The sequence below is a fragment of the Symphalangus syndactylus genome, chromosome 6 (assembly GCF_028878055.3).
Source record: "Symphalangus syndactylus isolate Jambi chromosome 6, NHGRI_mSymSyn1-v2.1_pri, whole genome shotgun sequence".
In the NCBI taxonomy this organism is placed as follows: Eukaryota; Metazoa; Chordata; class Mammalia; order Primates; family Hylobatidae; genus Symphalangus; species Symphalangus syndactylus.
Window position 1 is genome coordinate 147,050,795 of NC_072428.2, and position 13,805 is coordinate 147,064,599.

Sequence of the window (13,805 nt, forward strand, 5' to 3'; positions counted from 1 at the left end):
TCTTTCCTGAGTAGGGATTTGTCTTTCATTCCCTGGTCTGGAAGTCCTTCCTACTGTCTCTCTCTTTCCTGAGTGGGGATTTGTCTCTCATTCTCTGGACTGGAAGTCCTTCCTACTGTCTCTCTCTTTCCTGAGTAGGGATTTGTCTTTCATTCCCTGGTCTGGAAGTCCTTCCTCCTATCTCTCTCTTTCCTGAGTGGGGATTTGTCTCTCATTCCCTGGACTGGAAGTCCTTCCTACTGTCTCTCTCTTTCCTGAGTAGGGATTTGTCTTTCATTCCCTGGTCTGGAAGTCCTTCCTCCTGTCTCTCTTTCCTGAGTAGGGATTTGTCTCTCATTCCCTGGGCTGGAAGTACGTTCCTCCTAGCTCTCTGTGAGGCGCCCCTCTTCTCTCTGTTGTCTGTTTTCTACCAGCTCCTGCTTCTCCCATGGGGACTTCTCTGTCACCTGGAATCCCTCTTCCCGCAGCCTGGCTGACTCTGAGCTCTGCTAACTCTGTCCACCCCTGCCAGGCCCTTTCCTCTCCCTCCCTACTCCAGTCCCTCACCCACTTGAACTCTAGACTCCTAGTGGGGTCTAAAGGGATCCACTGGGGGCTCAAGGGACTCAAGAGTGTCTTGAAAATTCCACTTGAGGCAGAAAAGAGGAAAAAGAAACTCTTTGGAACTGGGCGAGTGAAAAATCTTAAAGGCCTTCTCCACAAATATTGGTAAATAGCTGCATCCCTTATTAAGTAGGTATCCTCAACTTGTTCCATTTTCATCAGAAACACAATTTGTATAAAAATATTAAGTGGAGCCGGGCGCGGTGGCTCACGCTTGTAATCCCAGCACTTTGGGAGGCCGAGGCGGGTGGATCACGAGGTCAGGAGATCGAGACCACGATGAAACCCCGTCTCTACTAAAAATACAAAATATTAGCCGGGCGTGGTGGCAGGCGCCTGTAGTCCCAGCTAGTCAGAGAGGCTGAGGCAGGCGAATGGCGTGAACCCGGGAGGCGGAGCTTGCAGTGAGCTGAGATCGCGCCACTGCACTCCAGCCTGGGTGACAGAGCGAGACTCTGTCTCAAAATAAAAATAAAAATAAAAATAAAAAATTAAGTGGAGATAAACCAGTGAGTTTGTATGTATTAGTCTGTTTTACTGCCTCATGACTAAAATTTGGAAAAATTAAAAGATCTGCTTGCATCCGTCTGTACATGTAAGTGTGGATCTATATATATGTTTTGTGTATGGGATATTTTTCTATCTCTGGGTGATGCTGCCAACATATATAAAAGAGCTCTATTTGATTAGCTTAAAATAAGCACTATATAAAGCATTATCTCAGAAAATAGAAACAAACGTAATTGCCCTTTAGCTCATGTGACTTGAGTAATTCTTTAAAAATAAACTAGTTTTACAATTACTGATAAAAATAAAAATATCTTCAAAATTGTCAGCATTAAATATAATACAGACATACAATTTTGTCTGCTTTTGCTGGACGGGTTTGTGTTGTCTCTGTTAGATGTTTAAGGCCATAAAATTATAAATCCAACCGTACAGTGGAATGCATAGTAAAAATAAATTGCTTAATTGCTTGACACATGTCAGTTGTGAAAGGAAAAAAAAGAGGCTGTAAAAGTGAAAATCTTATCTTGTGTGGTCAAAACTTACTGAAAATGGTAACTTCACTTATAAGGTTTTATGAAAAATTAGTTTTAGTTGTAAATTGATGCAAAGGTAGAATTTGGTCTTATCTGTTAAAATGACAAATTTTTCTTGGAGTATTGGTCTAAGAATATGAAGGAGTTTCTTTGTCTTTTAAGTAATTGACGTAGGAAACAAATATTTTGTGTTTTATCACGATAATTTCTTGTGTTTCATATTGTCTTTTATTAGGTCTTTGATTACTTAAGAAAAGTGAATCTTCTAAATATTAAAAGAACTCAGTTCTTGTTTACAACTATGTTACCTTCTGTATTTGCCTTTATTTTATCACTTTGATTAAATAATCAATATCATATTTAATAAAGTGTTTTAAACTTTTTGACATTTTGTACAAACTTCCCAAAATCAAATTCTAAGTTAAGTCTTTGTGACCTCAAATTAACTTTGGGATTTTCCAGTTGGGCCCTTGGAAGGACAAAAGATGTGTCTCTCACCTTGTAATAGAGTAATATTAAACAATTATTCTTATTTTATATGTTAAATTATATAGGAGGCATTTCCAAATAAATCTTCTGTGAGTTATATTTATGGGTATGTTATTGATATGAGTGTTCCAAAAATTGTATGAGATTTCTAGAAATCTAATGTGTTATCAGTCAAAATTTTGGTTATATTAAAATGTTGTATACTACACAAATAACCAAATTTCCTTGCCAATCACATCATTATTAAAATAAACTCTAATCAGATTTTTAACCATGATTGTTTTAAGTCTCTGTAATTCATAGACAGCTATTCTTTTATTTTAATTCTTCTCTAAAAGCATTTGCCATTAGTTACAGTCCAAGATTCCTTTTTCTTCAAAAAATCATGGAAACTCCTCTACACTCTGAAACACTGGTTTCTGACAAGTTTAAGATGCCACTGGGCTAAGAATTTCCAGAACTCTAATGAAGAAATCAATGAGTTCATAAAATTGCTAACTAAGATCAAGCAGGACAGAATTAATTACATGGGACTAATTACACCGATGAGGATATTTTAGAATGATTTTTTGCTGGAAACATTGGTGGTTCTTTAAATTTTTTGTATTAATTGATTTAAATGTTTTGTTTTAATTAAGATTTTTTAACCCTATCTCTAGTTTACAGAAGTTCAGTATAGTTTTGTGAATAAAAACTGAAACAATTACTTTTTCTACTTACCTGATCCATCCAGAATTCAGAAACTGTGAGTATTCTTATTTTTGTGGCAATATAGTTATTTGCATAAGTTCAGTAAGAATCTGTTGTCCTTGTACTAAGCCATGACTAGAAATGCTGGTTATATTACCAAGGCTTTGACTGGCATGTCATATTTTCAGATATGACTAGACAACTTTAAGAAACTGAGGTTGACTTTATGGGGCCAGTAAAGGCCCCACAGGAAAAGCTTCCCCGTTTCCAGTTTTACAGGTGGTAAGGGATGTCACTTCTTGGCAGGCCCAGGAAACAGGATATTTTGGGAACCTTGAGAAGAGAGAATGCGCCCAAATCTATAGGTGCTACACATACAGCCTGAAGCAAGGCCTTGGTGTGGCTTCACAGCCTCAAGAGTCTTTACCGGTCCAATCTGAGACTCTTTATCAAAATTCCAGCAAAGCAAACTGTAAAAAGCCTGTCAATCACTATTCTTGCTGCAGTGATACAAATAATCAAGACAAGTTTATGAGACTAAACTTATTTTGCAAACAAATCAGTCTAACTTTGCTTATTTTTTTTAGAAATGAAGGTGATTTGAGAGAGAAAAATCATGTTTCAGGAGAAAACTATAGTGCATCCACTGTTAGATTCTGGCCTCTTTGAGGTTTTGCTACCTACCTGCAATCTGAAATGGATCCTGAATTCTTCTTGTTCCCTCCAACATCTGACTACGACTTTCCAAACTATTATTTCCCATTTTCTTCTATTCTTCAAATTTGGAATTGTTGCCTTTTTCCTGAAGCCTTGTAAGCTGGAGCTGGACGACTTGATATAAACCTCAGCAGCTCATATGGACAACTTTCATGGTATCCAAACTGCCAACCAGGGAGCCTGTAGTTTACGACGGCCTGCTCCCCTCCAGCCGGAGATGCATCAGCCCAGCAGCTAGAAAGCTTCTGGACTGCCTGCCCTCTGGGCTCAGAATTGGAGTTCATTTCATAGTTTGTTCCAACTATTTTTCTTTTTCTTTTTGTAGAAACCAAATTCCCCTCACTAAAGGCCTGATGCCTCACACCATCCAGCTGAACTCCTCCACTGCCAAGCCCCAGCTGGTGACTCTGCCAGTCCTTACTGAACAAAAGGCAACAAAACAAGAACGGGAACTTATATTTTTCAAAGGAAAGAAGAGAACAAAGGTGGAAAGCTTCTCTGCTTGACCAACCTTTAGTCGGGCTTCGGAACCTTCTTCTAGGCTGGCCTGTGCACGTCCCTGTAAAATGACACTTTCAGCAAAGAATCCTGCAAAGTCAGTTTAGCAAGAGCCATCCCCCCCCCAGTTCTTGATATCTGATCACCGTGATATTTTTTCACCCTCGATATCTGATCGGGTCCCTCATCCTTCACCATCCCCGGGTGATGGCAGTCACCCTGGCCTGCCTTCAGCAAGAACCCTGTTAGGTGGGTTTAGCCAGAATCCCCTGACCCTGAGGCTTCCTTTTGGTAACTCTCCATCCACTCACCCCAGCCCGCTCCTTGGCTGGGAAGCCCCGCTGCCTGTGTGGTGTTTGGAGCTGAGCCCTGCTAGGGTTTGAGTATTGGATTCTGCAAACCTCATGTTGAAATCTGGAGTTAGGGCCTAATGGGAGGTTTTTGGGTCATGGGGGTGGATACCTCATGAATAGATTAATGCTCTGGGGTGGGGGACAAGTTCTTACTCTGGCAGTTCCCATGAAAGCTGGTTGTTAAAAAGAGCCTGGCCCTCCCTCCATGCCATCTCCTGCTTCCTCTCTCTCCATCTGAGCTCTGCACACACACGGCACTGGCGTCATGCTTCTTATACAGCCTGCAGAGCGGAAGCCAAAAACCTCGTTTCTTTATAAATTGCCCAGCCTCAGGTGTTCCTTCATAACAATGTGAAATGGACGGAGATGAGCCCAGTCTCTCTCCCCCACTGCAAAATCCCCTGGCACTGTCCCTGTACCAACTGCGCTGGTCCTGAATCAAGTCTTCCTTCCTATGCATTAACAAGTATCATTCAATATTTGTTTCTTCAACACCAAGCCCCTCTAGCTGGAGTGCACTGCTTGGGAGTTACCTGATTTTGGGACGAGCCCACTCTGCTGTCCTCGGTCTCTCACTGTTGCCAGCGGAGATAGCTGAGCGCAGGACGGAAGGTTGGTTGCTGCACCACGCCCCAGAGTGCCTGCCTCTTTGGTTACAGTTTGAATATTCCCGCTGCATTTTCCTGCCAGGTGGAGGGGTGTGATTGTGTGGCTGGTGGGGACGAGGTCTCCAAGGACAGAAGGACAGTCCTTAGGTGGAATCGGAGCGCTAGGTGAGAGACATCATGAGCCTCACTGGGTCAGGGCCCGTTGTTAGCATCTAGGACTGAGAATGGGGAGGAAGGGGGCATCTCCCACCCCAGGGTGCCCAATCCAGGTGGTGCCAGTGCACGGAGGGGCATGGAGGGCGTGTGTGGCATGGATGCGATCTGCGGCTCCTTACTGAGACTGTTTAATCCTGTTTTAAAGTTGAAACCTCAGTGACACCCTGGCCCTTAGTACACATCTAATGCTGCAGATAAAGTAGCAACATGACCCAGAGTTCTAGGAAACGCCCACGCTTTGTTTCAGCATCTGAATACGTGTCCAGTGGCTTAGGAAACAACAAGATGGATGGAAACAATTGTTCTTCCTCTCCAAATAAAGACCACCTGAATGTGAAATCAGAAGTTTAATATGACACAATTAAATAGATTTGTGTATCTCACACCGGAGGTTTCTCTTCAAACATAAGCAGTTAGAAATTACAAGTAAGCATATGCTTCCTATATTCAGATAAATTCATTTCTATTAATTAAATTCCAGATAGAGAGAAGTAATTTTGGAAAAGAAATGATAGCTATATTAAAGCAGATATTCATTACAATACCATGTAGAGACATAAGCAATATTTTGGCATCATTCTGTCCGCTCAGTAGGCCGTGTTGCCTCTGGTACGGCCTTTGGAGGGTACGATCTATCTAAGACGGAGGAACGCTGTGGGAAGGGTGGGATGGACGTGCGTTTTCTACGCTTAACCCCACACAGGAAATCTGCAGCCCACACAGCTGCCTCTGCGCCACCTTCCATGTGATCGTCCTGGGTTTAATGAAGTGACTTGTCCTATTTCTGGGGTAGGGGGTAATGGCGAATCTGATACTCAAATGTTATTTTGTCAAATCCGAATCATCTCTACGTGCTTAGGTTTACATGATGTCAAAACACGTGGTTCATTAAGTGATCCCGGGAAGAGGGGCAGGGCCAGTCGGCTGGTTTCTCACTTCCCTTCCAGGCTCTAAGCAGTGCGTGCAGGTGGCCCTGATCTCCTCTCCCGGGAGGGAAACGCTCGCAGCCCTCTCCGGGTCTCCTTGTGTCTCCTCCTCTCCCGGGAGGGAAATGTCCCCTCTCTGGGGCCCCACAGGTCTGGGATGTGCCTGGAGGAGCCAGCAGGGGCCTGGCAGGGTTCATGTGCTCCTGGGGACCCTCATAGCTTGCTCAATGCCCAGATTTGTTCTTCCTGGTTCTGGTTATCTCACAGGTAAGCATTCACGGGGGCATCTGTTTTCATAATGTAGAAATCAATATTTTAACATTAAAAACACATCTCAATGTTGGGGTCCATCTGTAACTTTGCGAAGGTAAGGTCAGGGGAGTGCCAGCCTCAAGTGGGCACTACCCATGGTGTGGACAGGTGTCTGCCCCCAGGGAGCCCCTGAATCACTCTGCTTGGGGTGACAGGTGTGGCTGACGGGGCCATCCATGGTGCCCAGGGCAGTGTTGATAGAGATGCAGCGAGGAGCTGTGATTTTCTCACTTGCCCCGAAGCTGCAGGACGTTCGGTTCTGTCCCCGCGGCTTCTCCCAATGATAAACTGTCTCAAAGAGAAATGCCAAATGTGCCTTGTGTGCCGGGCAGCCTCACTGAATGCTGCCAGCTTCCCCGGCCACTCCTGCACAGTGGATCCACCCTCTTGAAAGCGGCAGATGACAAGCACACTCTTCCTGCAAACCACCTTGAACGTACTGGCTACTGCATCGTTAACACAACATTACTTGCAACTAAGAATGTGAATGGGTGCTTTAAGAAAAAGTATTTTTTTTAAGCAAGTGAAAATCGATGAACCGATTCCCCTCCACCCATAACTGGATTTTTCCACAAATCTGTCTTCTTTATTATTGTTTGATTAAACAAAAATACACTTTTAACTGCTAAACTGCGCTGACTACGGGAGAGCTAAGAGCCCTATCACTATGCAGTTATAATAGAAGACACACAATTGAAGTCAGATCACGATTCCTGACAACATCCGTGGGGTGGGGGCTCCCCTGAGGCCCCCGAGGCTGCCGCTCACTGGGGAAGGGCCTTGAGGATGGCGTTCACCTCCTCAGCCACAGCTGTCAGCGCGAACTCAAACTGCTCCTGCAGGGTGAGAATGGAGAGAAGTGACAATGAGAGCGGCGTCCTCCCCCACTCCTGCCACAGCGTCGGCTCCCTGCAAATGAGAGCAGCGTCCCCGCTTCCCAACGCAGCGTCAGCTCCCCGGTCCATTTCGCAGAAAGAAATTGTTTAGCAAAAAAAAGCGAAAGGCTCAGATTTCCTTAGAAAGGACAGTGTACTCTTCGGTTTGGGAGACGCAACAGTGACACACGTTGGAGCTTCTCTCGCACTAGGAAGCCTCATCTTTCCCCCTGCGGGGAGAAGCTGCCCACAGAAGCAGCGAGAAGGAAACGGTTCCTGCGTCCTGCCCTGTCCTTCTGACCCTACGACTACACGATTCCTCCTCACAGCCGCCCGCCTTGGTGGACGGTGTGAGGGGCAGGTGCAGACACTAGAAAGGCGTGGCCATTACAACTCACAACGAAGGCCCGCTTGGGCGTTTCCCGTCCTCGGAAGAGTGGTGTTATCATCGCTTTTGAAATCCACCTGTTACTCAGACCAAACCCATTCCCTTCCACATGCTGAGAAACCTCCCCTCGTCCACACCCCTCCTAGCTCAGGGCGTGTGCGCATCCACAGCCACTCAGGCAGGCACACCCGAGGGGCACCCCTCCCTCCATGGACAGCCTGCCAAGAGCATCCACTGGGCGCGAGGGACGGGTTCACGATGCCAGGACTATTTGCTCCTCCGAAGACCAGGGCTTAGCGCCGAAGAGCGTATCTGCCTCCCCTCCCACAGATGAGGTGGATAAATGCTCATTTCCTCTTGCTCTTCAGTTTCCACCTCGAAACACTGCTATGGAGAACTCGAAAGCAGGCCAGCAGCACTCCAGCTACAGCCGAGAACGCGTGCCGGGAACAACACCGTTACCCAGCTAACAACTTCTGGAAGGAAAGCCCTGTCGACGGCTCCAATACTTGATCATTTAAGGAACAGGGTAGCCCCAAACCAAAAATGATGATTAATTTCCAGTTTTGAATGTTTAGTGCGTAACAGAAACATGGAAAATAGCTTGAACCAAGACATCAGAAAGTCAAAATAATGTGATGCTCATTTTGAGACAAAAGACAATTTCTCCTTTCATATTCCTCCGCCCTGATGCTGATGGAATGGTCTGCTGGACTCTACCCGCCTTTGATAGTGTGGCCATGTGGCCTCTTAGTGGACGTTGTTAGAACCTATTATTAAAGGAGTCAACTGAGCCTGGTGGCCATGTCAGGGTGGGAGCCGGGGAGATGCGTCTGCCTGCGCCCCCTCTCTCTCCCCTCTGCACTGCCAGAGGGCACCTTTCTGCTCCTCGAAATCTCAGGCTGGGCTGTGCCAGGAAGGTCCACAAACGTTCTGTCTAAACGCTGACTCCTGCCCCTCCCACACCAAGTGTGTTCAATGAAGGTGCTGTTTAGGGGATCTAGGCTAAATACACAAGAGCCATCCAGACCATTTCTTCCCCAGTGCTGGGCTGCCAGTGCCCTGAGGCTTTATGAGGGCTTGGAAATGCCAAAAATTCAGCATGGCTTTTTGGGAAGTGAAATGCAAGTGTCATCTATCTATTTACATCTTCCAACACACTGGAAATCTAGCCTGAGAAATGACCTTTAAAGGGAAGAATAGAGAAGCGCTGCCACGCCGCAGCCCGGTCATGCAGCGGAGGCTGGAAAGCACTCCACCCCCAGGGCCGGGTGCTAATCCCGCAGAGCTGCCCGGCGGCCTCTCACGCAGCCACTTGCGGCATCCAACAGGAAAGCCCAATATCCACGCCACGGGGGAGGGCACGGGCAGGGGGAACTCCACCAGGGGCTGGATCAGAACTGTTTCCAACACTGCACAGTCACGGGACAGAGCAGCAGGAAGGGAACCGGGCCACAGAGACAGGTGCTGTACTCACTGGCCATGTTTGGCAATTGTTACCGCACTGTTTGGCTCAAAGGAGAAGCAGCTCCGCCGGGCGTGTGTGCTGAGCACCTTACTCAGAGCCCACCGGGCCCTGTGGGCGTCAGTTGGCAGGAGGAGAGGGCGCTTCCCAGAGGGGTGCTGTGAGCCTCAGAGCTGGCGTTTGAGGGGACAGAGGCTTGTGGATCATCTTGTCCTTTATCATGAAGTGTCAGCTGTGTGCGGCGTCGGGATGCAGCACCCATGCTCTGTGGGTCCTCGAAGGTCTGTGGCCACGTTCTGAGCAGAATCCGCTGAGCAAGTATCACCTAGACTCACACTCTGGATCCTGAGTAGGCTGGGAAAACCCCAGCATTTGGAGAACTTTTATGATAGGAGTTTATTTCAAAGGAGTAAAATACAATAGCAATAGATGACCAGATGACCATCTTAGCCTAAACTGCATCTCAGTGCCAGCAGTCTGAGCAGGAGGAGGGCAAAGCCTCCTGGGTTTGCAAAGACAGGACATTTGAGAGGCCGAGTCAGGACATTCTAAGCAAGAAAGCATTTTTGAACACATACTAAAATAAAATTTGAGGCCTGCCGGGGAAAGATCCCACGGCTTCTTCCAGTGGAACTGCACCCCGTGGAGAAGTGGCTGAGGTGGGACAGCCGAGCCAGGCTCAGGCCAGGTCAGGCTGTCTGGTCACCACCCCTGGGTCCACGCTGGACAGAGAGTGGGAACACCCCTTCTCAGGCTGTCCTGGGACTGTCACGGGGTGCCCACATAGCTGGTGGAGGGATGGAGGCTGCAGGAGCTGCCGTGGCTCTCAGAGACCTGCTGCTGGGGTCAGGGTCAGCCAGGGCTGGAAGCCGTGGAGCTTTGCAGAGGCTGCTTGGATTTCTATTTGTGCTTATGTTTATATTTGTAATCCTTCAGGTGTAAACAAAGGCCTGGGTGGAGATGTACAAATAGGAACCTTAAAGGGGGCCTCGGTGAGCGTGTCTCTGAGCCACCTGTGCCCTCCAGGAGGCTGCACACACGCCTGCGGGGCGGCTTCCCCCAGCACCTCTCAAAAGGGGGTGAGGACGACACACCTTCCTGTGTCTGTCACCTTCAGCTTCTCTTTTCACAAAAGTAGACCAGCTCCAAGCCACACCGTGAGAGTTGAGCCCTGCCCAAGTTAGGGACTAGGCATTGTGTGTGGGTACACCGGGGCGGAGGGACAGAGACGGAGAGATGGAGAGAGATGGGAGACAGATGGAGAGAGACGGAGAGAGGTGGAGAGAGACGGAGAGAGACGGAGAGAGGTGGAGAGAGACGGAGAGAGGCAGAGAGAGGTGGAGAGAGACGGAGAGAGATGGGAGACAGATGGAGAGAGACGGAGAGAGGTGGAGACAGATGGAGAGAGACGGAGAGAGGTGGAGAGAGACGGAGAGAGGCAGAGAGAGGTGGAGAGAGATGGAGAGAGATGGGAGACAGATGGAGAGAGACGGAGAGAGGTGGAGACAGATGGAGAGAGACGGAGAGAGGTGGAGAGAGACGGAGAGAGGCAGAGAGAGGTGGAGAGAGATGGAGAGAGATGGGAGACAGATGGAGAGAGACGGAGAGAGGTGGAGACAGATGGAGAGAGACGGAGAGAGGTGGAGAGAGACGGAGAGAGGTGGAGAGAGGTGGAGAGAGATGGAGAGAGATGGAGAGAGACGGAGAGAGGTGGAGAGAGATGGAGAGAGGCAGAGAGAGGTGGAGAGAGATGGAGAGAGATGGAGAGAGACGGAGAGAGGCGGAGAGAGGCGGAGAGAGATGGAGAGAGGTGGAGAGAGATGGAGAGAGACGGAGAGAGACGGAGAGAGGTGGAGAGAGATGGAGAGAGGTGGAGAGAGATGGAGAGAGGTGGAGAGAGATGGAGAGAGGTGGAGAGAGATGGAGAGAGGTGGAGAGAGGCGGAGAGAGGCGGAGAGAGATGGAGAGAGGTGGAGAGAGATGGAGAGAGGCGGAGAGAGATGGAGAGAGATGGAGAGAGGCGGAGAGAGGCGGAGAGAGGTGGAGAGAGATGGAGAGAGATGGAGAGAGACGGAGAGAGGTGGAGAGAGGCAGAGAGAGGTGGAGACAGATGGAGAGCTACGGAAATGAACAGTTTCAATGGCACGGGAGGCCTTGGGAGAAGTGGGCTGCGGGCCTGGGGCTGATGTGTGAGCGTGGACTGCGTTACGCGTGACAGAAACCGTGTCTGTCACTCCGGTGCTGTGCTGGGTTGGGAAGATAGGAGCATGTCTGGGCCACGCCCTGCTTCTGGGACCGAGGACAACACTGGGTACATGTGAGGAGGAGGCTGAGGTCAGGCTTTAGGACAAGGGGCTGGTGCAGAAGAAAATGGGGAAGGAAGAAACTAAAATGCAGACGCGAGATGGCAGGTTGCAGAGAGCGACCCACGGGCAGCACGTGGACATGCGCGGGGCCTCCTGTCTGTTGAGGAGGGGGCGGGGCCTCCCGTCCGGTGAGGAGGGGTCGGGGCCTCCCATTCCATGAGGAGGGCGTGGGGCTTCTTGGGTGTGGGACACACTCATCACTGGCTCTACTTCTGGAACTGACAAATGTAAAAGAGGAGACACCATTGTGGGCAGGAAAGTGTTAAGGACCTTGGTTAAATGGGAAACTCTTGAGACGTGTGGAGGGAAGGAAGGGAAGAACCCATTATCTACCACAGAGGCACAGACGGGAGAGAGGGGTGATTGCAGCCTTGTCTGGCATCCCTCGTGTCTGCTGAGGGTGTGTGCACACGGGAATGTGTATGGGTGTGTGTGCGTGCATGCACCTGTGTGTGGATGTGCACCATGTGTGTGGGTGTGTAGGTGTGTGTGGGTGTGTGCAGCAGTGCAGGTGTGCATGGGTGTGTACAGGTGGGTGTGTAGATGTGTGTGGGGGTGTGCACAGCTGTGCAGGTGTGTGGGTGTGCAGTGTCCATGACTCTGTGTATGGGTGTGCACTGTGTGTACAGCTGTGGAGGTGTGTGGGTGTGCACAGTGTGCATGGCTGTGTGTGGGTGTGCACCCCGTGGATGGGTGTGTAGGTGTGTGTGGGGTGTATGCATAGGTGTGTGCAGGTGTGTGGGTGTGTGCAGTGTGTGTGGCTGTGTGGTGTTTGTGGATGTCTCTGGGGGTATGTGCAATGTGTGGGTGTGCACAGTGTCCGTGGCTGTGTGTAGGTTTGCACTGTGTGCAGGTGCGTGGGCGTGCACAGTGTGCGTGGCTGTGTGTGGGTGTGCACCACGTGTGTGGTGGGTAGGTGTGTGTGGGTGTGTGCCTGGGTGTGTGCATGGGGATGCACAGTATGTGTGGTGTGCACTGCGTGAGTGGGTGTGTAGGGGTGTGTAGGTGTGTGTGGATGTATGCATGGGTGTGTGCAGGTGTGTGGGTGTGCAGTATCCCTGGCTGCGTGTGGCTGTGCACTGTGTGCAGGTGTGTGGGTGTGCACAGTGTGTGTGGCTGAGTGAGTGTGCCGCCTCTGTGGCAGCTTGTGTGGTGCCAAATCCTGAGCTGCTGTTCAGCCTCTGGGTGCCTGGACTTTTCTTCTAAGATGATGGAGTTTGTGGTCGGGGACTGAGTTGCCAAATGCTCAGGTGGGCGCTGGTGAAATATTTTCTATTCGACCCAAATTCCAGGGAGGAAATAGCTCTCGTGACGGTAAATCTTTTTTACCACAACGATGATGTTTTGCTGTCAGGGCCTGTGGTCATCCTGGTCGTGGTCTCCGGGTGCTCACCATCGATGGCTTGCTCTTGTCTTCAGTTCCAAACCAGGCGACGTGACTTCCTCCATTCAAAGGAGCTGCAGGCGCCTCCTCTTGGCCTTGTAGAAGCAAGCACTCAGATCGGACAGCAGCATTTTGCCCAGATAATTTTTCTATCTTTGTGAAATTGAACTTCTAGGGGAAGTTTAGTCTCAGGGGTGATGTTAGGTAGCGCAGTCACGGATTAAGATGTGATGGTGACTTTCCCATGGTTCCCACTTCCTTATACCTTGAAGTTCCAGGAGCTGAATTTATGGGCACGCTCCAAGGCGGCTCCTGAACATGCACCCTAAGGAAGAGGGTGCACTCCCCTGGACGCCCAGTCCAGAAGGAAGCAGCTAGGAAGCTGACTCTGTTATCTGCAGTGCAGAAAACGGAGCTGCGGGTCACCAAGCGATCTGGGCAACAGGGCTGGGGTGCGTATGTGCTATCATCTTTCTATTTATTTATTTATTTATTTATTTATTTATTTATTTATATTTAAGTTCTGGGATACATGTGCAGGGGGGGCAGGTTTGTTACATAGGTAAACGTGTGCCATGGTGGTTTGCCGCACCCATGAATCCATCACTGAGGAATGAAGCTCCACATGCATTGGCTATCCATCCTGATGCTCTCCCTCCCCCTTCCCCACTGACAGGCCCCAGTGTATGCTGTTCCCCTCACAGTGTCCATGTGTTCTCATTGTTCAGCTCTCATTTGTAAGTGATAACAGGTGGTGTTTGGTTTTCTGTTCCTGTGTTAGTTTGCTGAGGATAATGGCTTCCAGCCCCATCCATGTCCCTGTAAAGGACATGATCTCATTCCTTCTCATGGCTGCATAGTATTCCATAGTA

General features: G+C 49.0%; 1 protein-coding gene across 5 annotated transcripts in view; it reads right to left on the reverse strand.

Annotated features, from left to right (window-relative positions):
* Positions 1-5,549: 5,549 nt before the first annotated feature.
* The window catches only part of PTPRN2 (protein tyrosine phosphatase receptor type N2), a 987,645-nt gene continuing 979,389 nt past the window's right edge, over positions 5,550-13,805 (reverse strand). For 3 of the 5 annotated variants that reach the window (XM_055269741.1, XM_055269742.1, XM_055269740.1), the window contains one exon: positions 5,550-7,291. In XM_055269741.1, the coding sequence (XP_055125716.1) occupies positions 7,220-7,291 (72 nt within the window). In that variant the 3' untranslated portion in view covers positions 5,550-7,219. The remainder of the gene's footprint in view (positions 7,292-13,805) is intronic. The other 2 variants (XM_055269739.2, XM_055269743.2) reach the window with 1 other exon arrangement.